The sequence below is a fragment of the Callithrix jacchus genome, chromosome 1 (genome assembly GCF_049354715.1).
Source record: "Callithrix jacchus isolate 240 chromosome 1, calJac240_pri, whole genome shotgun sequence".
Lineage (NCBI taxonomy): Eukaryota > Metazoa > Chordata > Mammalia > Primates > Cebidae > Callithrix > Callithrix jacchus.
In genome coordinates this window covers 66,554,597-66,576,483 of record NC_133502.1, presented here as the reverse complement: position 1 = coordinate 66,576,483, position 21,887 = coordinate 66,554,597, and the positions used below count along the sequence as shown (strand labels likewise).

The following is a 21,887-nucleotide window of genomic DNA, read 5'->3' as shown; positions in this document are numbered from 1 at the left end:
ATCTTGGTTATTTCTTGTCATCTGCTAGCTTTTGAATTTGTTTGCTCTTGCATCTCTAGTTTATTTAATTATGATGTTAGGGTGTCAATTTTAGATCTTTCCTGCTTTCTCCTGTGGGCATTTAGTGCTATAAATTTCCCTCTAAACACTGCTTTAGCTGTGTCCCAGAGATTCTGGTACTTTGTGTCTTTGTTCTCATTGGTTTCAAAGAACTTTATTTATTTCTGCCTTCATTCTGCCTTCATTTTGTTATTTACCCAGTAGTCATTCAGGAGCAGGTTGTTCAGTTTCCATGTAGTTTTGAAGTTTTGAGTTTCTTAATCCTGAGTTCTAATTTGATTGTGCTGTGGTCTGAGAGACTGTTTGCTATGATTTCCGTTCTTTTGCTGAGGAGTATTTTACTTATGTGGTCAGTTTTAGAATAAGTGTGGTTTGGTGCTGAGAATAATGTATATTCTGTTAATTTGGGGTGGAAAGTTCTGTAGATGTCTATTAGTTCCACTTGGTCCAGAACTGAGTTCAAGTCCTGAATATCCTTGTTAATTTTCTGTATCATTGATCTGTCTAATATTGACAGTGCGGTGTTAAAGTCTCCCACCATTATTGTGTGGAAGTCTAAGTCTCTTTGTTAGTCTCTGAGAACTTGCTTTATGAATATGGGTGCTCCTTTATTGAGTGCATGTATATTTAGGATAGTTAGCTCTTCTTGTTGCATTGATCCATTTACCATTATGTAATGCCCTTCTTTGTCTTTTTCGATCTTTGTTGGTTTAAAGTCTGTTTTATCGGAGACTAGGATTGCAACCCTGCTTTTTTTTTTGCTTTTCATTTGCTTGGTAAATCTTCCTCCATCCCTTTTATTTTGAGCCTATGTGTGTCTGCATAGGCAGGAGATGAGTCTCCTGAATACAGCACACTGATGGGTCTTGACTCTGTATCCAATTTGCCAGTCTATGTCTTTTAATTGGGGCATTTGGCCCATTTGTATTTAAGGTTAATATTGTTACGTGTGAATTTGATTCTGTGATTATGATGCTAGCTGGTTATGTTGCCCATTAGTTGATGCAGTTTCTTCATAGTGTCGATGGTCTTTACAATTTGGTATGTTTTTGCAGTGTCTGGTACTGGTTTTTCCTTTCCTTATTTAGTGCTTCCTTCAGGAGCTCTTGTAAGGCAGACCTGGTAGCAATGAAATCTCTCAGCATTTGCTTGCCTGTAAAGGATTTTATTTCTCCTTTGCTTATAAAACTTAGTTTGACTAAATATGAAATTTCTGGGTTGAAAATCCTTTTCTTTTCTTTTTTTTTTTGAGACAAAGTCTCACTCTGTCACCCAGATTGGAGTGCAGTGGCGTGATCTCAGCTCACTGCAACCTCTGCCTTCCAGGTTCAAGTTATTCTCCTGCCTCAGCCCCCTCAGTAGCTGGGATTATAGGCACGCACCACCATGCCTGGCCAATTTTTGCATTTGTAGTAGAGACAGGGTTTCACCATGTTGGTCAGGCTGGTCTCGAACTCCTGACCTCATGATCTGCTTGCCTTGGTCTCCCAAAGTGCTGAGATTACACTTATGAGCCACCACACCTGGCCGAAAATCCTTTTCTTTAAGAATGTTGAATATTGACCCCCACTGTCTTCTGGCTTGTAGGGTTTCCACCAAGAGATCTGCTGTTAGTCTGATGGGCTTCCCTTTGTGGGTAACCCGGCCTTCCTTCTGGCTGCCCTTAACATTTCCTTCATTTCAACTTTGGTGATGTCACAATTATGTGTCTTGGGGATGCTCTTCTCAAGGACTATCTTTGTGGTGGTCTCTGTATTCCTGAATTTGAATGTTGGCTTGTCTTGTTAGGTTAGAGAAGTTCTCCTGGGTAATCTCCTGAAGAGGGTTTTCCAGCTTGGTTCCATTCTCCCTGTCACTTTCAGGTACACCAGTCAAACACAGGTTTGGTCTTTTCACATAATTCATATTTCTTGGAGGCTTTGTTTGTTACTTTTCATTCTTTTTTTCTAATCTTGTCTTCATGCTTTATTTCAGTAAGTTGATCTTCAATCTCTGATATACTTTCTTCCACTTGACTGATCCAGCTATTGATACATGTGTATGCTTCACAAAGTTCTCGTGCTGTGTTTTTCAGCTGTATCAGGTTATTTATGTTCTTCTCTAAACTGGTTATTTTAGTTAGCAATTCATCTAACATTTTTTCAAGGTTCTTCACTTCCTTGCATTGGGTTAGAACATGCTCCTTTAGCTTGGAGGAGTTTGTTATTACCCACCTTCTGAAACCTACTTCTGTCAATTTGTCAAATTCATTCTCCATCTAGTTTTGTTTCCTTGCTGATGAGGAGTTGTGATCCTTTGGAGGAGAAGAGGCATTCTGGTTTCTGGAATTTTCAGCCTTTTTGCGCTAGGTTTTCCTCATCTTTGTGGATTTATTTACCTTTGGTCTTTGATGTTGGTGACCTTCAGATGGGGTTTCTGTGTAGATGTCCTTTTGTTGATGTTGATGCTATTCCTTTCTGTTTGCTGGTTTTCCTTCTAACAGGCCCCTCTGCTGCAGGTCTGCTGGAGTTTGCTGAGGGTCCCCTCCAGACCCTGTTTGGCTGGTTATCACTAGCGGACATTGCCGAACAGCAGATTGCTGCCTGTTCCTTCCTCTGGAAGCTTGATCCTAGAGGGGTACCTGCCAGATTCCAGCCAGAGCTCTCCTGTATGAGGTGCCTGTCGACCCCTGATGGTAGGTGTCTCCCAGTCGGGAGGCATGGGGGTCAGGAACCCACCTGAGGAGGCAGTCTGTTCCTTAGCAGAGCTTGAGCACTGTGCTGGGAGATCTGCTGCTCTCTTCAGAGCCAGCAGGCAGGAAGGTTTAAGTCTGCTGAAGCTGTGCCCACAGCCACCCCTTCCTTCAGGTGCCCTGTCTCATGGAGACGGGAGTTTTATCTATAAGCCCCAGACTGGGGCTTCTGCCTTTCTTTCAGAGATGCCCTGCCCAGAGAGGAGGAATCTAGAGTGATATCTATATTTTTTAAATGACGATCATCCTATGTAATGTAAGAAGAATCTACAAGCATTAAAAACACACTGGGATCTGTGAGGGGGGAGTAGAGGAGGGACAGCAGGGGGTGGGGAGGTGGGAGGGATAACATGGGGATAAATGCCAGATATAGGTGATGGGGAGGAAGGCAGCAAACCACACTACTATGTGTGGACCTATGCAACAATCTTACATGTTCTTCACATGTACCCTAAAACCTAAAATGCAATAAAAAATACAATTAAATTTAAAAACACATTATTAAGGGAAAAATAGGTTACAAATTATTATGTACAGAATGTCATCCCAGTTTTGTTTAAAATTTTTCTACAAATAGATATGTGCACAAGAAAAAAATGCTGAAAGTACATACATCAGATATTCACAGTGGTTATCTCTGGGTGGAGGAATTATGTCAGTGTTTTTTGTTTTTACTTTATTCTTTATGCTTTTCTTTATTTCCCTAGTTTTCCACATGTATCACTTATGTGATCAGAGTGATGGTAGGAGTGCTGGCAGTGAGGAGGAAGATTTCAAGAGATTCTAGAGGTTTGTAGAGCATCCTGTACTTTCAGGCTGCTGGCCTCCACCACTCACTTCCTTCCCAGGGTTTTTCTTCCTCCATTGATGTGTAGTGGGGTCTGCTCTAATCCTGTTGTGAGCCCAGTGATGCTCACAGACACCCAACCAGCTTCCAAATTTAAGGATCAAGTCTTTTCCTAAACAGCAAAAAGTTAATTGTCTCTGATCAGTACTAGCAAGTATTGTGTCAAAATATTCTAAATTATTACTCAGATGTGTAGTCATATGAATAAGGATACGGGTGCCTTATTTGACAGTTCAACAGGGAGGGATTTTGCTTGGAGTAACTTTCATGTAACTGTAACAGGAGCGTATACAAAACATTCCAGGCTTGCAGCATGCATCAAAGGCAGTGAGGTCAGCAATGCAGACGATTAACCTCCCCATACCTTGTCTGGCTCAATCCCTGGTGGCAAAATAGAATTTGAATGAAATTAATGGATATGTAAGATGTAGATATTTTATTTACCATGAAATGGATTCAGTTTTAAAATGGAGAGCACAGTATTTTCAGTCTTCTAAACTAAAAATATTTGAGTTGTGGTCATGATATTTGCCTTCCTCTCACCATGCCTGAGAACTCCATAAATCACATCTCTCAGGCATGTTATGTAAACTTAGGGATACAGGCAATAAAGCATTATTCTAAAAGGAGAAGTCATGGGTAGTGTCATTTGTTTGGGGGTGGTTTGAAAATTACATTCTTTTAAAAATAGGGACAACAGAGATAACCAAAAAAATTTCTATCCTGGACATAATATTCAAAAGACTTGGTTCCCCATATCTTGAATTAGAAGTGTGTTTCTTATGATCAGTGGGTTGACTAGTGTCCCTGCTGCCCCAAGGGAATCATGCACTATTGCATTAGCTGATTCTAATTAGCAACTACCTTTAGAGGTGGCAGAGTTCAGAAGCCATAAAAAGTAAAAACAAGCAAAAATTTAAAACTTGGGAACAAACTTAGCATTTTCCTTAGGTTTATGGTACAGTGGATGAATTCAGTGGAATTGAACCAATGATGCCTGTCTGCAAATTTCTGTAAATTTCACATTTATTTTGGATTGCAACATAAGCTCAGTTTGTCTGTTATATTTAATCTTTTTTTTAGACTGTCATGAGTTATTTATGTAGTCACCACAAAATTCCAGGCAATTTTTAGCTAAAACTTCACAGCAACTCCCTTGTAAACAAATGGTAACCAGAGAAGTCACACATTTCAGATAGGTATCACATAAACGTCAGGCAGTTTGTATAAACAAGCCTGGAGTTTCTTTTTTAAATATAAGTAACAATTTTAGTTTTTTGTGGTAAAATTCACATAACATAAAATTCAGCATTAACCATTTTAAAGTGTACAATGTAGTAACATTTAATATGTTTATGATCTTGTACAACTATCACCGACATCTAGTTCCAGAACATTTTATCATCCCAAAGGGAAGCCCTGTACTCAGTAAACAGTCACTCCCATTGCCCCTCATCCCCATCCCCTGGCAGTCATTAGTCTGCTTTCTGGCTCCATGGATCTGCCTATTCTGGATTTTTTTTTAATTTTTTTATTTTGAGATAGGGTCTCACTGTATCACCCATGCTGGAGTGCAGTGGCACAGTCTTGGCTTACTGCAAACTTCCTCTCCCAGGTTTAAGTGGTTCTCCTGCCTCAACCTCTTGAGTAGCTGGGATTATAAGCGCCTGCCACCAAGCCTGGCTAATTTTTGTATTTTTAGTAGAGACAGTGTTTCACCATGTTGGCCAGGCTGGTCTCAAACTCCTAACCTCAGGCGATTCACCCACCTTAGCCTCCCAAAGTGCTGAGATGCCAGGCATGAGCCACTGCACCCGGCCTGGATATTTTATATAAATGGAATCATACAGTGTGTGGCACTTTGTGTGGTGTCTTGTTCATATACTGTTTTCGAGGTTCATTTATGTTGTAGCATGATCCATAGCACTTCAATCTTTTATTTATTTTTTGTTTTTTTGAGGCAGGGTCTCACTGGGTCACCAGGCTGGAGTGCAACAGCATGCTCTTGGCTCACTGCAATCTCCACCTCCCAGGTTCAAGGGATTCTTCTGCCTCAGCCTCCTGAGTAGCTGGGATTACAGGCATCTGCCACCACACCAGCCAATTTTTGTATTTTTAGTAGAGACAGCATTACACTATATTGGCCAGGCTGGTCACGAACTCCTGATCTCAAGTTATCTACCTGCCTCCACCTCCCAGAGTGCTGGGATTACAGGTGTGAGCCACTGCGCCTGGCCCAGTACTTCATTTGTTTAACTGGCCATGTAATATTCCATTGCATGGGTATACCACAAATTTGTTCATACATTCATCAGTTGATGGATATTTGGGTTGTTTGCACCTTTTGGCTATTGCAAATTGTGCTGCTGTGATCCCCAGTATACAAGTTTTTATTTGAACATGTTCCATTTTTAGGAAAGGAGTTGCTCAGTAATATGGTAATTCATTGTTGAACTTACTGAGGAGCAGCCGATTTTCCACAGAGGCTGTGTCATTTTATATTCCCACCAGCAACAATTTCTTTTCTTTTCTTTTCTTTTTTTGAGACAGAGTCTTGCTCTGTCACCCAGGCTGGAGTGCAGTGGTGTGATCACGGTTCACTGCAACCTCAGCTTCCCAGGCTCAAGCAATCCTACTGCATCAGCCTCCTGAGCAGCTGGAACTATGATGTGCACCACCATACCCAAGTAATATTTTAATTTTTTGTAGAGACAGGATCTTGCTGTGTTGCTCAGGCTGGTTCTGAACTTGAACTCCTATGCTCAAGTGATCCTCCCACATTACCCTCCCAAAGTGTTGGGATTACAGGCATGAGCCATCATTCCTGGCCCAGGGTTCCAATTTCTCTCCATCCATCTTTGCAACACTTGTTACTGTCAAGTTTTTGTTTCGTTTTTTTTTTGCAGCCATACTAGTGGGTGTGAAGTGGTATCTCATTGTGATTTTGACTTGCATTTCCATAATGACCAATGATTTTGAGGATTTAAAAATGTGCTTATTGGCCATTTTTATATCTTTTTTGGAGAAATGTCTGTTCAAGTTCTTTTCCCCTTTTTAGAATGGGTTTTGTTGTTGTTTTTGTAAGTTGTAAGATGTTTTTATATATCCCAGATAAAAGACACTGATCAGATACATGATTTACAAATATTTTCTCCCATTCTATGTAGTATCGTTTGATACACAAAAGTTTTCAATTTTGGTGAAGTTCAGTTTACCTATTTATTCTTTTGTTGTTTGTATTTTTGATGTCATATCTAAGAAACCATTGTCAAATTCAACGTGAAAATATACCCTACATTTTCCTGTGAAATTTTTATTCGCTCTTATACTTAGGTCTTTGATTGATTTTGAGTTATTTTTTTATTTAGAGTAAGATAAGGGCTCAGCTTCATCTTTTGCATATGAATATCCAGTTGTCCTATGTTGAGTTTTTTGTTGGTGGTGGTTTGTTTATTTTTTGAGACAGCATCTCACTCTGTTGCCCAGGTGGGAGTGTGGTGGCACCATCACAGCTCACTGCAGCCTCAACCTCCAAGGCTCAGTAGATCCTCCCACCTCAGCTTCCTGAGTAGTGGGGACTACAGGTGTGCACTACTGCACCTGGCTAATTTTTGTATTTTTTGTAGAGACAAGGTTTCACCACGTTGCCCAGGCTGATCTTAAACATCTAGGCACAAGCGATACAACCACCTCAGCTTCCCAAAGCATTTAGAGGCATGAGCCACCACACCCAACCTATATGTTCAGTGTTTTTATCATGAAAAGATGTTGAATTTTATCAAACTCTTTTTCTATATCAATTGAGAAGACCATGTGGTTTCCCTACATTCTGCTAACATGGTACACTTGTTTTCTAGGGCTGTCATAGCAAAGTAACCACAGACCAAGTGGCTTAAAACGACAGAAAACACAGTTCTGGAGGCCAGAAATCCAAAATAAGGTGCTGGCAGCATTGGTTTCTTTTAGAGGCTCTCAGGGAGAATCTTTCCTTGCTTCTCTCCCAGCTTCTGGTGGGTGGTTGCCAGAAATCCTTGGTGCTCCTTGGCTTATAAACGCATCCCTGTCTCCATCTTCACATGGGGTTCTCCTCTATATCCCTAAGTGTCTCTGTGTCCAAAGTTCACCAGTCATTGGATTACAGCTCGCCCTAAGCCAGTTTTGACCTCATCTTGAGTATATATGTAAAGAGAGTCTGTATTTCCAAATAAAATCACGTTCACAGATACTGAGAATTAGGACTTGAACATATCTTTTTGGGGAACACAATTTAACCCAGTACATGTGGTATGTTACATTGATTGATTTTCTTATGTTGAACCCTTGTATTTCTGGAGTAAATCCCACTTGGTCATGGTATAGAATTCTTTTAATATACAGCTGGGCTTGGCTTGCTAGTATTTTGTTAATGATTTTTTTACAGTTTTATTCATAAGGAATACTGATATGTAGTTTTTGTGTTGTTTTTCTCTGGCTTTGGTATTTGGGTAATACTGGCCTCATAGAATAAGTTAGGAAGTATTCCTGTATCTTCTATTTTTCAGAAGAATTTGAGAGAGATTTGTGTTAATTCTTCTTAAGATGTTAGGTAGAAGTTATTAGTGAAGCCATCTGGTTCTGGTCTTTTGTTGTTGCTATTGTTGGAAGTTTTTGATTACTGATTCAATCTCCTGTTAGAGGTCTGCAGACTCTGTTTCTTCTTGAGTCAGTTGGGGAGTCTGCATGTTTCTAGGAATCTGGCCATGTCATCGTCTAGGTTGTCTAATTTGTTGTAAAGTATCGTAGGATACTTTACAACCCAGAAGGTCAAAGATCAGTTCCTTCTTGTCACCTCACGGCTGTAGACCCACCAAGCGGAAGCTTAGGAGACCTTTTTCCTTCCCTGTTGTGGGTCCCTTGGCCTGGCTGAGGGGTGGGCCTGCTGTAAGTAAGCCATGTGGGCTGCAAGAGACTGTCTCATCATGAGCCGCTCAAGACCCCAGGGACGTGCAGTGTTCCCAGAGAGGGCTCTGAACTCCTTAGCGTTTGCTGGGTAAGTGAGCTCATGATCTTTGATGGAAAGAACAGAAACATGAAGAATTTATATATCATATTTATATCACAGATATGATGCACCATTCGAAAGCATGGAGTAGAATACATATCCTGTTCTCATTAAGCCTTAGAGTTATCTAACGGCATGTCGGTACTGTCATCATCCCATTTTCCAGATGAAGAAACTGAGGTACAGAGAGATAAACAAGTTTTGTAGGATCATATAGCTAATAAGAGCTGGTACTAGGATTTGGGCCCAAGATGTGTGCTTCTGAGTCTGTGCTGTTAACCATAATACTATGCAGTCAAGTTTATTAACATGACTAATCCTGTCTCCTTATTAATATATGAGGCTAAAGCTCTTATACTTCAGGGCTGTCGTGAGAGTGGAGTGTTCAATGAGTGTGAAACAGCCCTGTGAGTGAAGACAACCAGCTTGGAGGGCTATGAACTGGCAGCCCATGGTCGTGTGTACAGTTGACCAGAATTAGGGTGATGGGGCAGTGGTAAGGCCTTGAATTCTGGTCAGGCACTTTGCCTCCAGCAAGCACGAGTCCCTACACACAGCAGCAACAGAAGACTTTCAGGAGACTTACTTGTGCTGATGTTCTCCAGCATAGTCTGTCCACCCAGACAGGCAGAGGTCCTTTTATTTCTAGATAACAAAACTTTGCTGGTGGATACACTGCTAACCTGTAGGAGAACTGGAATTTGAACCCAGGTCCAAGAGCTGGTGCCGCCTTAGCTACCATGTTCCCTTACTCATTCTTACTGTTGCTCCCACGTCCTGTCCTGCCCACTTCAGAGCTGCACTGGGACAATTCGGTATTCCTGGAATGCTGCTCTTCTCACCACCACTTGTAAACATTCCCTGCCTGACTCATGGACTAGCTCTCATGCTGCCTACACCACGAGCCTTCCTGTTCCAAACCTGGAAATGTAATCTCATCACCACCTCCTGGGATAGGATCCTCGGCAGCCTTGTATTCCCCGCATTGGAATTCAACATCCTAGTGCAGTTTTCTCCTTCCCCACACTTGCTAGGGCCAAGGAACCCTAAGGGCTTAGCCATGTAACCCCCACTGCTCCATAAAGCCCTTTCATAGTGTGTTCCCTGTAGAGTTGGGCACTGTGCAGCTATGTGACAGGGATGAGGTGGGCAGAGGGAGTGCCAGGCAGAGGCAAGAGGCCAGAGCATCACACCAGAGAGTTCTGTAGGGCTCTCCATTCTGGTCATTTAGTCATATACGTAGCAGTAACTAAGGAGTGTGTCTATTACAGAATAGTGCACCAGTCAGTATCAGATCATGGCTTCCACCAGGAGTTCTCATAAGAATCTCTGTGGAACTTCATAGAAGTACAGAATGCCAGACATCCACTGCAGACCTGCTGAGTCTGAGTTAGAATCTCTAGGAAGTAGGACCTGGGCAGTTGTAATTTTTAAAGCTTTACATCGTGACAAACAGTGACATTGGTGACCTACAGGGAGGGAAGGTGAGAGGAGGACTATTCATATTAGTCCTTTTTGAATTTTGAACCAGGTAATGATATGCGTTCAAAAAATAAATTATGGGGCTGGGCAAGGTGACTCACATCTATAATCCCAACACTTTGGGAGACCGAGGTGGGCAGATCACCTGAGGTCGGTTCAAGACCAGCCTGACCAACATGGAGAAACCTCGTCTCTACTAAAACCACAAAATTAGATGGGTATGGTGGCACATGCCTGTAATCCCAGCTACTCAGGAGGCTGAGGCAGGAGAATCACTTGAACCCAGGAGGTGAAGGTTGTAGTGAGCCGAGAGCACACCATTGCACTCCAGCCTGGGCAACAACAGTGAAACACCATCTCAAAAAAAAAAAAAAAAAAAATTTAAAAACCATAAGCTTACTGAAATACTATATGTCGTTTATGTTTACGTATCTCTGTAGTGGGAGGATAGGCATTAAAATGTGCCCGGAGATGGTGGCACACTGCTGCGGGGGAAGAGAAAAGGTGGAAGGTGAGGGTTTGGTTCCATTTATAAAACGTGTTCTTTCTTTAAAAAGAGACACTTGAAGCACAATGGCAAAATGTATTCAATTTATGAGGTGAGTATACTGGTATTTGTTGTTATTTTATAGTTAACAACTATTTGAAAGTAAAACAAAGTAAAAGTTTGAATGTTCCTATGTAGTTCCCACATACTCCTAGCTAGTGACTAAAGAGACTGATAGGAAAGGTGAAGTGCAGGCCTGCGGCATTTACTAGCGGGAGTGGTTCTGAGAACAGCGCTCTCTAGGTGATATCGTCCTTGCAGGAACATCACAGAGCGCATTTACACAGACCTGGAAGGTGGAGCCTCCCACACACCTAGGCTATGTAATACGGGCTACGTAAGATGGGCTATGTAATACAGGGTATTGCGCCTAGAGCACACACCTATACAGCATGTTACTGTGCTGAATACTGCAGTATTTGGGTATCTAAACATAGAAAAAATACATTAAAAATATGGTATAAAAGAGAAAAAATGGTACACCTGTATAGGGCACTTACCATGCATGGAGCTTGCAGGACTGGAAGTTGCTCTGGGAGAGTGAGTGAGTGGGTGGTGAGTGAATGTGAAGGCCTAGGACGTTACCCAACACTACTGTAGACTTCATAAAAACTGCTTAGACTGCACTAAATTGATTTCTTAAATGTTTTTTCTTTTTTTAATAATAAGATGACCTTAGGGCCAGGCATGGTGGCTCAGGCCTATAATCCCACAGCTTTAGGAGGCTGAGGTGGAAGGATTGCTTGAGACCAGGAGTTCAAGACCAGGAGTTCGAGACCAGCCTTGGCAATCATAGTGAGACCCTGTCTCTACAAAAAAAAAAAATTAATTAGTCACGTGTAGTGGCATGCACTTGTAGTCCTTCCTACTGGGGAGGCTGAGGCAGGAGGATCACTTGAGCCCAGGCATCCCAGGCTGCAGCGAGGATGATGGCGCCACTGCACTTCAGCCTGGGCCATAGAGCGAGACCCTGTCTCAAATAAATACATACATAAAAATAACCTTAGCTTATTGTAACTTTTTACTTTTATAAAAAGTTTATTTTTTAATCTTTTAAAATGTTTTGACTCTTGCAGTAACACTTAGCTTAAAACGAACACATCATAGAGCTGTCCAAAAATATTTTCTTTCTTTACATTCTTATTCTATAAGCTTTTGTCTAGGTTTATAGTTCTTCACTTTTTACTTCTTAAACTTTTTTGTTAAAGACTAAGACACAAACACATTAGTCTCGGCCTCCACTGTTTCCACCTCCACATCTTGTCCCCCTGGAAGGGCCATAACACCCATGGAGCAGTCACCTCCTGATAGCAATGCCGTCTTCTAGATACCTCCTGAAGGATCTGCCTGAGGCTGTTTAACAGCTTTTTGTTTAATTAGTAGGAGTATACTCTAAAATAACGATTAGAAGTATGGTATAGTAAATATATAAACCAGTACCGTTGTCATTGATTATCAAGTATTATGCACCATGCACACTTGTATGGGCTTGAATTTTATGTGACTGGCCGGGCAGTAGGTTTGTTTACAACAGCATCACCCAGACACAGGAGCACATGCGTGGAGCTATGCCACACGGTGATCGGAATTTTTCATTTCCATTATGGTCTATGGAACCACAGTTGTATATGTGGTCCATGGTTGACTGAAACATCATTATGTGGCACGTGACTGTATTGATCACCCTCACTGAGAATTAGAATCAGGGGTTTCTCTGCATTAATAATATCGGTCACTCATGAAACACGAATAGCAGCGTGTTTCTGGACAGCACTCCTGTCCTAAGTATTTGTTTCTTTTTGTTTCAGGTGTTTGTGGCCAGTCCTCACAAAACACAGCCTATTGTGGAGATTCTGTTAAAAAATCAGCCCAAACTCATTGAGTTTCTGAGCAGCTTCCAAAAAGAAAGGACGGATGATGAGCAGTTCACTGACGAGAAGAACTACTTGATTAAGCAGATCCGAGACTTGAAGAAAACAGCCCCTTAACAAGCTCCCCGGCGCCCATCACAGTCATTCGTCTCATTTGTCCAGTTTGTACATGTCATTTCAAAGCCATCATTCTTGGGAAGACTTTGGAGGTGCCTGTTTTTTCTGTTTTAATTGTTCTGGGTAGACAGAATATAAACATTTGAATGGAAAAAAAAATAACCTAGAATAATATATTCATTTTAATCAAGTCTGTGATTATTTATGTGAAATCAGAGCCATTGTAGTAGATGTTGATAAAAGCAATTTTAACTTGCAGACGTGAGCCTCTGGTCACCATGAGCCACTAAATGGGAGCTCAAAGGACAGGCATCACCAACTCCTCACGGAGGACCGAGTTCTCAGGGTAGAACCGGGAATGGTGCCGGAGTGGGAAAGTGCTTTGCCCATCTGTAGGTAGACACACAGATGACTCAACGCACCGAGAGATCCCAGAAAGTAACATTAATGTTTTCAGTTATTGTGTGTCCTTCGTTTCTGCCCAGTGTCTTTGAACTGAAATCATGCGTCCACACCTCTCGGGATCCAGTGGCCCCTCTCAGCTCGATCTCCCCTCACTCCCTGTCCTGCATTCCATCCCAGCTCCTCAGCTTGGCCCCCACACCTCCCACATTCAGCTGAGCAAACAAGCAACTGAATGGGAACAGGATGGATCAACAAGGGTCCCGAAGAATAGGGGACCCATGGGGTGTGACCCACTCACTGGAGAACTGCAAACACATGGCTCTGGAGAGAGTCACGGCTGTTCCATATTGACTTCCAGAGGTTGAGTGAGAGACAAAACAGTTCCTTCATAATTGTCATGGGTGAATGCTTCCTGCAGTGAGTGTGTTTTAGAGCAGGAATCACCATAGTGGGATGCCCAGCAGGCACAAAACCGTGGGTTCAGGAGTCTCAGAGGGGAACTTTTATCAGTAGGAGGATATAACCATAGGATATAATCATTTCTCCAAATGATTCATGCATGAAAAAATTCTCAAATCAATCCATACTTTTTTTCAGTTTGTTTTCTAATAAGCTGTCATTCTATCATTGCTCATCACAGTCTTTAGTGAAAACATAGAAAACCTATACAACTTTGGTCCTGAATAATCTCTTACAACTAGCATGATGGAGGTGTTAATTCATCTTACTTATAAAAAGGCATGGAATCAAAAATATTTTAAAAGACCATGGTTTCATTTCAGACATCAAGCATCTAAAATGGGATTTTAAAGCGATATTTTACAAGACATTCAAGGCACAATTGTTGAGCTGTATTCTTTATACTTCAGTTTCTAAATCATGAGTCACTGCCTTCCACAGGAACCCTCCCTTTTTACAATACTTGTGTGTTGTGTACTTTTTCTTCAGCCAGATATTTCTCTGCCAGAGAGGGGAAGAGAAATGCGTTCTCCAGGATTGGTCCCCTTTGTAGATTTTGTACTTAAAGAATTACCAGGCAGGGCACTGCCCTTGGCTAGGCCCAGGTGCGTGTTTCTTCCTTGCCAGGCATGGGCCCTGATGCAGGTTCCGGCAGCTGTGGCCTCTCTGACCAGTGCCCACGTCGGGGGCAGCTGGCAGCTTGATGACCCATACTCTTTAGTCATTGAAGTCAGATACCTTTTTTTTTTTTAATTGAGACTGAGTCTCACTCTTGTTGCCCAGGCTGGAGTGCAGTGGTGCAATCTCAGCTCACTACAACCTCTGCCTCCCAGGTTCAAGCAATTCTCCTGCCTTGGCCTCCTGAGTAGCTGGGATTACAAGCACCCACCACCAAGCCTGGCTAATTTTTGCATTTTTAGTAGAGATAGGGCTTCTCCATGATGGTTAGGCTAGTCTTGAACTTCTGACCTTAGGTGATCTGCCTGCCTCAGCCTCCCAAAGTGCTGGGATTCCAGGTGTGAGCCACTGCACCCAGCCCAGATTATTTTTATAATACTCCCTGATAGTCTAGAGTCCCTTCGAATTGCACTTTTCTGGTTTTGCTTATTTAACTAAGAGATGAGTATAAATATAAAAAAAATGAAGGGGAAATAAATAGCATTGGAAATGTATTTGGTTGCTGAATACTACTCCACAACATCTTGGGACATATGTTTTCCTTTGGAGAGCAAGGTCTTGTTATTATTATTTTCTGATAAAGAAAACATTTTATTTCCTTTGGACTTGCCTTAGCTCTTTCCTAGCAACCCATTATCCAGCTCAGTACCTTTCAAACAGAAAACTAGAGTCTGGGGTTTTGTTGTAATCTGAATTTGTAAGTTATTAGTGTGAAAGGGAGAGCAGGAAGCTCACAGTCAGATTTGTTTGCACAAAGTTCACTGTAAATACTGTGAGAATTGAATTCTGAAAAGGTCATATTTAGCGATTTCAAAAGCACATGTTTAAATAAAGACTGACTAAATAAAAGGTACCACACACTCCTTGGTTGGTTTCATTCCATTGCGTGTTGTGGAGCTGTTTGTTCTTGGCACTGTTACAGGCAGGGAAAGCTTTCTGCTGCCCCAGGGCCCCAGCATACCTTCCTGTATGCCCCACCAACCAGTGACCCTGCTCCCATCCCATCGTCCAAGCAACACTAACCACCACTGACCAGGCAGCACCTACCAAGCACTAAATCTACACATCCCACTGTTGACGCTTCCCATACCTAGGGGTCTTTCCTGTTTTATAATTGAGGACACTGAGGTTCTGAGTGGTTGAACAATCCCAGATCTTGTGTGGGATACCCTAGATACAAACCCACAGTGGCCCAAGGCCAAATTCCTGTTCTCTCTCTCACCTTTATTATCAAGGCTGTGAACTAGGGACAGTCCAGGGCATCAGACACCATGTGGAACTCTCCCCCACTGCTGCCTGGGAGGCTCCCCAGCTGGGAGGGTCCTAGCATGAGGCCAGCAGGGACTGAGATCATGATGTTCTTGGACAAGGATCTTGGCTGGAGCCAGGCGTCTGCCCAGAAGTTAGGGTTGCTCCTGGAGAAAACACTCAGGAGCACCCACCCCTTGGAAATGTCCCAGACCCTCAGCCTCATGGGTGGGCCTCCTTTGATGGCTCTGGGGGAGCAATGTGGCTGGCTGTCCAAGGAGGGGCTGTGAGCTTTCCACATCCCCCATCACCAGCCAGACTAGTGTGTCTGCATTTCCCATGAGACACAGCTGCTGGAGCCATAGCACAGTCGAGAAATTACCCAAGACCTGAAAGTGATTGTAGTAATGTGAAGGAAAATGAGACACACATTCCTGGAATCATTTTTAATGTGAAAAGATAGTTGTTTCAAAATAGATTTACAAATCTTGCTGGTCTATTATATTAGAGGAGATTAAGATTTTATGTCTTTTACTTGTTTATCATTTTATCCAAAAGAATATCATACATGTGGCATGAACAAGAACCATCTCTGCCTGGGTGTTCTTTCAGGAAGGTTTTGGATATTTGATTGGGGGCTTATAGTTGGATAAAGGTCTGAGATATATACTATTGGGAGACCCTGAAAAGCTAGACTTAGTCTACCTAAAAAGACTGAAAAGATTGAAGATGGATGTGAACAAGGTGTGATTTCATTTTTGAAGCATGGAGACTGCTGTTATATAGCGGCCATGATGAAAGCAGAGCAAAGCTGAGTGTTTGGCCTGGTCTGCACTAAGCCCGTACAAACATTTCACTCAAGCCTCCACCTGACGGAGGGAAACTTGGACCACAGAGAGGGTGAGTAACGCCCTCCAGATCAGACAGCTGGCCACAGAGCCAGGATTTAGAGCCAGGGCTGACCCCAAGGTCCACATCTTTGGAAACCAGGCTGCAAATCCAGGCCCCTCCGCCTGTTCTTCAGCTCTCCACCCCCGCACAGATAAATTCATCTCCTCACGGCCTCCACAGGAAAAGGAATCCTGGATGCCAGTGCAGTGCTAAAGGTTAACTTGGCGGAAAGATTTTGAAAGTTAGATTCATTCAAGGGGGTAACTTCACTTGGTTGGTTGATGTTTGGAAGATCTCATTAGACCTCTGTGTAGCATAGGGACATTCAGTCTTGAACTTCTCCAATATTTTGAGCAGTCTCTCAACTTGACACAGGCATTAATTTCAGATTGCAGTGGGGGCAGTGGCTCATGCCTCTAATCCAAGGGCACTTTGGGAGGTGGAGGAAGGGGATGGGGGCACAGGTAAGGCAGATCGGGATTGCTTGAGCCCAGGAGTCTGAGACAAGCCTCGGCAACATAGTGAGGCTTCATCTGTACAAAATAAAATTAAATAATAAAATATAAAACAATTTTTTTTCAGATTGCCATTCTGCATCTGCTTTTGTTTTCTTGGCTTCCTTTTTCAGTTGGACATAATATTAGCTTACATTTCCTGACAGGAGCAATTGCCACTCAGCCAGCTATTCCACCATTTCCCAGTGGCCCAGCACCCATGGGCTACAGAGGCTGAAGTTCATGGTGGATGCACATCCAATACCTGCCAGCATCCCTGCCTTTCCTCCCCACTTCCTCCTCAGGGAGGAGAATACACAGTTACAATACTCTAAAATAAAGTCACCATCAAAACACGCAAAAAGTCACAACGCTTTTATCACCGACTAATGTAACGTAGATGTAATTTAATCACTCCATTGAGAGCCATCTGTGTTACCTTAAAATGCTGTGATCATGGGGCTCCTCTGGGAGAACATGTTGCAATATACGTTAATCATTTATCCTTTAGGGAAGGTTAGAAAAATAGGATCACGTTTAGTTTTAGGTCTGATACTTGACGCTATAAAATAGCCAAAATATTTATTCAAGTACCCATTTATTCATTCATTTAACATCTGTTGAACTCATGTTCCTTGCTGGTTAGGGATGGATCCTGAGACAGGACATGGAGTGACACACCAGGATGACTGTAGGCCTCATGTAACCCTGGGAGCTGGGGGGTCAGAGGACTTTGTAAGTCGGTCCCTGCAGCTGGCCTTGGGCTGAGTCAGCAGAGAAGGGAGGATAGATGGGAGGTGAGGAGCCCGGGAGGAAGAGCAGACCCCACTGCCGACCCTCAGGATGTGGGGGACCTACAGAAGGGCAGCATCCTTCAGTGCAGAGCCCCGGGGCTGGACCCACAGTGGCAAAGCTGAAGAAGGAGGTGCAGGGAATGGGGACCCCTGACAGCAAGGGGAGCCAGAGGTCTCTGACAATGCTAGCCCACTGTGACCACACCGGCTCCACCCCAGTTCACCTCCCCTCACAGCTGAACTAGGGTTGCCCTTGGAACCAACCCTAGTTCATCACCTCAGCTGTCGGAGAGCGAATTGTGGAAACTCGTTCATGCTTAGTAAAACAGACACAGGCAGATGCCCCCACGTGTTCTGCCCTGGGCAGATGCTGACATACACCCTCCTCCCATCCTTTCCTATCTCGGTAAACCTCAGACCCCTTTTTCCTCTGAAATGTCATCTACTCATGAGAGGCTTGTGTGGAGTAACTGGAACCACATGGACTTTGGGGACGGCCGCACCCGGACTGAAATCCTGGCTCCACGGCTAGCTGTTCCATCTAGAGAATCACCGAGCTTCCGGGAAACAGCCAAAGAGGACCAGACTCAGGGGATCGTCGTGGGAACCAACGAGGTAAAGTAGGTGACGTGCCGGGCAGATTGGGTGCGCCCACGTTAGCCCAGTCACCAGAGCTAGAGATTCCCACTGCAGGGAGGGCGGGGGCACGAAGCGCGGCTGGAAAATGACGCGGCGAGGGCGCCTGCGTCCAGGGCATGTGGGAATGTGAGGGGGGCGGGAGAGAGACTTGAATGCCCAGCTAAAGGTCTGACGCCATCATTAAGGCGCTGGCGTTTATTCAGGAAGCGCGGTGACCACCTGCGTGTCTGGGCGGGACGCCCTGGAGGGGGGACGATGAGGGAGGGCGGGTTGATGGGCGCCTGCGGGGAGCAGCGAGGCCGGACTCAACTCTGCCTGCCGTCAGTCAGTCCCTCTCTAGATGCTTTAGAGTATTAACATCAGTCCTCAGAACCACCTTATGGAGCACTTACTGTGATTATCCTGTCAACCTAAATAACGACCAGAGAGGGGCTCTCAAACAAAGTGTTTATTCAGGAGTAGGGCACTGCAACTGGAGTGTGCCTGCCATAGTAAAAAGCACGTGTGCCTTCAGGGAAGTGAAGGAACACAGAGGTTTTTAAAGGGAAAGTGAGGATGACATCATTGCTTTGAAGTAACCATCCTTGGTTACAAGGGTCTATTGCAGGAGGGATGCCAGTCCAAGGCTGGACAGGCAGGTACTGGGTGTCCTCCTAGAAGCATTTTTTGTGCAAGGTTGTGGTTTTCAAGTCTTCCGTGGTAGTTTTTGTCATCAGGCATTTATGCACGAGAATCTTTCTCTTCATGGCCTTCCCTTGTCTCTATTTGTCAGGATTTGTTGTTAACAAAAATGACTCCATTCTGATTCTGACATCTTACACAATCCCAATATTACAGGTGTGGAAACAGACTGAGAGGGTTGCTTACCCAATTAAACAGCAAGCAGATGGTGCTGCAGGATTCAAACCCAGAACCCAGAACCCAGAAGTAGCAGCCATAGAACTTGGGAGATACTTAGGACTTACTATTGATCAGGCGCAGCTGCACCATTTCTGGAGGACACAGGCCTGAGTAGAAGGTAACATGCTCAGCCAATATAGGGAGCCCGAGACGGGGGCGGGGGGGGGGGGCGCAGAGGCACACTCATATCCTGTGCCTGGAGACATGGTGCAGTGATGTCCAGGCAGCCACTGGACAAATGAGTCTGGAGCTCAAGAAAGATGTGGGCTAGAGGCACCCATTTGGGGGTCACTGAGATTTAGACAGCTGGGATTGCTGAGATTTAGGGAGCAGCTGGATTCTGAGTGAAGAGGAAGTGATCCATTCCTCACTGTGATTCAAATCTCGGGACCCATCCACCCTTCCACCTCCTCCATTTGTATTTTAACCTCATCTGAAACCTACATCCCACCTCAATCTGGGGTGTGGGGGCAGCTGGGCAGCAGGGGGACTCCACAGGCCCCATGTCCTTTCTCGGTGGCAGTGCTCATGCTTTGTCTAGGTCTCCACCCAGCCTGGGTGCACTTAATATCATCCCAAAGTCTGCATTTGATCCAGTTAGTTCTGAGGGCCACAGCTAGTCATTCAGAGGCTTGTAACCCTGTTATCCCAGAAACCAGGCTGACAGTGTTTTTATAAAGTGCCATTAGGACAAAGCGTGGTTGAACTCCAGGCCAGGGCCTCGCTGTTCACCCCAGCCCCACATTGGGAGGTCTTGGCCAGGACCCCAGCATCAATGACAGATGATGCTTATATAATCACGGGACTCTTGGGGGAAAGGGGCAAGGCCCTAACTGCAGACTGGTTCCTTCTGTGGAGGGCAGAAAAGCCTCTGCCCTTTTCCCCGGGGAACTAAGCATGACATTCCCATGGCTGTGACCTGCTGGCCTGGATGAATGAGGCTCTGTGCTGAGGGTGTGGGAGGAAGGAAGAGGGCGTGCCTGCAGCTGCCCAGCGGCATCTGGCGGCACCAGCCGTGCCCTTCACCTTGACGAGGGACCATTTCCAAGCTGAGTGGCTTTGTTCAGTTGTCAATATGCTGTGCCCATCAGAATCAAGGTGTAGCACTCAAACAGGCTAGGATGGCAGGGAACGGGAACCCAGATGAGAGGACCACGGCAAGGCAGGTGTGATAGTTTCCCTTGCACCTTCAATTCTCCTCTTGAGTCTTGGCTCTTCTAATGTCCTCCCAAGTTTTCTGGTAGTTCCCGCTCAAGACATGTGTCACCCATCAAAAAAACACCTTTTATCTCTTAGCTGCCCCTACAGCCCCTCTTCCATGTCTCTGCACTCCTTCAGGGCGAAACTTCTCCAATTTCTCCATGAGTGGGCTGTGCCTCCTCACCTGTGATGCACCCCACAACTCACCCATCCCTAGCTTCCCCACCTCCTTGGAAGATGCTCTTCCCAGGGCTCTCCAAGGCCTCAGAGTCACCATATCCAGTGGCAATTTCCTGTGCTCGTCTGATCCCTCAGCAGCAGGTGACAGAGCTGATGGCCTCTTCTCCAGGCCCTCTCCTCTCCTGCTGCCCAGGCAACCTCATGCTCCGGTGCCCTCTCTGCTCAGCCTCCTCCACCTCACAGCCGAGTACCACTGTGCCTGGGCTCAGTCTCCTGCACATCTCCTCTCCATCTCCCCATCTTCCTCCAAACCTTCAGGTCTGTGGTCTGTGTGTGCCTGCCTGTGGCTCCTACCTCTGTGGCTCCAGGTTCTGAAATACCCCCAGTTGTTCATGTCAGAAACCCAGGAAGGCACGTGAGTCCTCTCTGCCTCTCACCTCTCAATCCATCAGCATTTCTGCTTCTTAGACTTACATCACATCTGAGCAGCTGTCTGCATCGGCACAGCCCCCACCTGGACTGCACCCCATCTCTGCAATCATCCAAAGTGATTTTTTCATAGGTCACATCTGGTCATGGTTCTTTCCTGCCCCCAAACCCTCCAGTGGCTTCCCTTGCTCGGAATCAAACCCAAAGCCCTGGCCACTGTCCTTAAAGCACACAGGACCCACAGGATCCGGCTGTACCTTCCTCCCACAGCAAGTCCAGCCAGTCTGGCTGCTTTTCCATTCCTCCCTAAGGGCCTTCCCTGACACCATTCCTTCCGCTGAGAATAGTCTTCCCCGCTTTCTTCACTGGCTGCTTCTTGTTCTCATCCTTGCTCTCTCAGCTTAAATACCCACTTCTGGGTTTCCCAGGCCCAACACAGAATCCTCTTACCCAAAATACCAGCTGCCTCTCCAGTAGGGTGCAAACCTCCAGGGCAGGGGCAATGTCTGTTTCCCTTATGAATGTATCACCAGGGTCTGGCCCAGTGTCTGCGACATAGTAAATGCTCTCTCATGAGTGAATGTGTGACTCATTCTTTATAAAGCATAATTTCACTTGCATCTTTCTTTCCTCACCCCCTGGGCCCCATCACATCTTCTAGGTGACCCTCCCTTTCCTTCCCCTCCCCTCCTGCCAGTGGCGCCTGCCATTCTGTCCTGTCACTCTGCCCTCTTTCTGCTGAGCTCACTTACAATTCTCTGTCCCCTCCGTTATTCCCTTCAGATGTCACCTTAGACCTTTATCATTTCTCATTTTGAACCAACCAGCAGCCATCCAATTCCCTTATTCCTCCCTCCATTCCACACTAAGGCTG

The 21,887-nt window shown here is 44.7% G+C and overlaps 2 protein-coding genes across 3 annotated transcripts in view; both read left to right on the top strand.

Annotated features, from left to right (window-relative positions):
- CAB39L (calcium binding protein 39 like) overlaps positions 1 to 15,098 on the top strand; it is a 103,171-nt gene extending 88,073 nt beyond the window's left edge. For both annotated transcript variants that reach the window (XM_078360214.1, XM_035297878.3), the window contains one exon: positions 12,517 to 15,098. In XM_078360214.1, the coding sequence (XP_078216340.1) occupies positions 12,517 to 12,696 (180 nt within the window). In that variant the 3' untranslated portion in view covers positions 12,697 to 15,098. The remainder of the gene's footprint in view (positions 1 to 12,516) is intronic.
- A 3,121-nt stretch (positions 15,099 to 18,219) lies between these two features.
- The window catches only part of SETDB2 (SET domain bifurcated histone lysine methyltransferase 2), a 67,742-nt gene continuing 64,074 nt past the window's right edge, over positions 18,220 to 21,887 (top strand). Inside the window, exon 1 of the mRNA XM_035297837.3 lies at positions 18,220 to 18,280. The gene's annotated coding sequence lies outside the window, so the exon portion shown is untranslated. The remainder of the gene's footprint in view (positions 18,281 to 21,887) is intronic.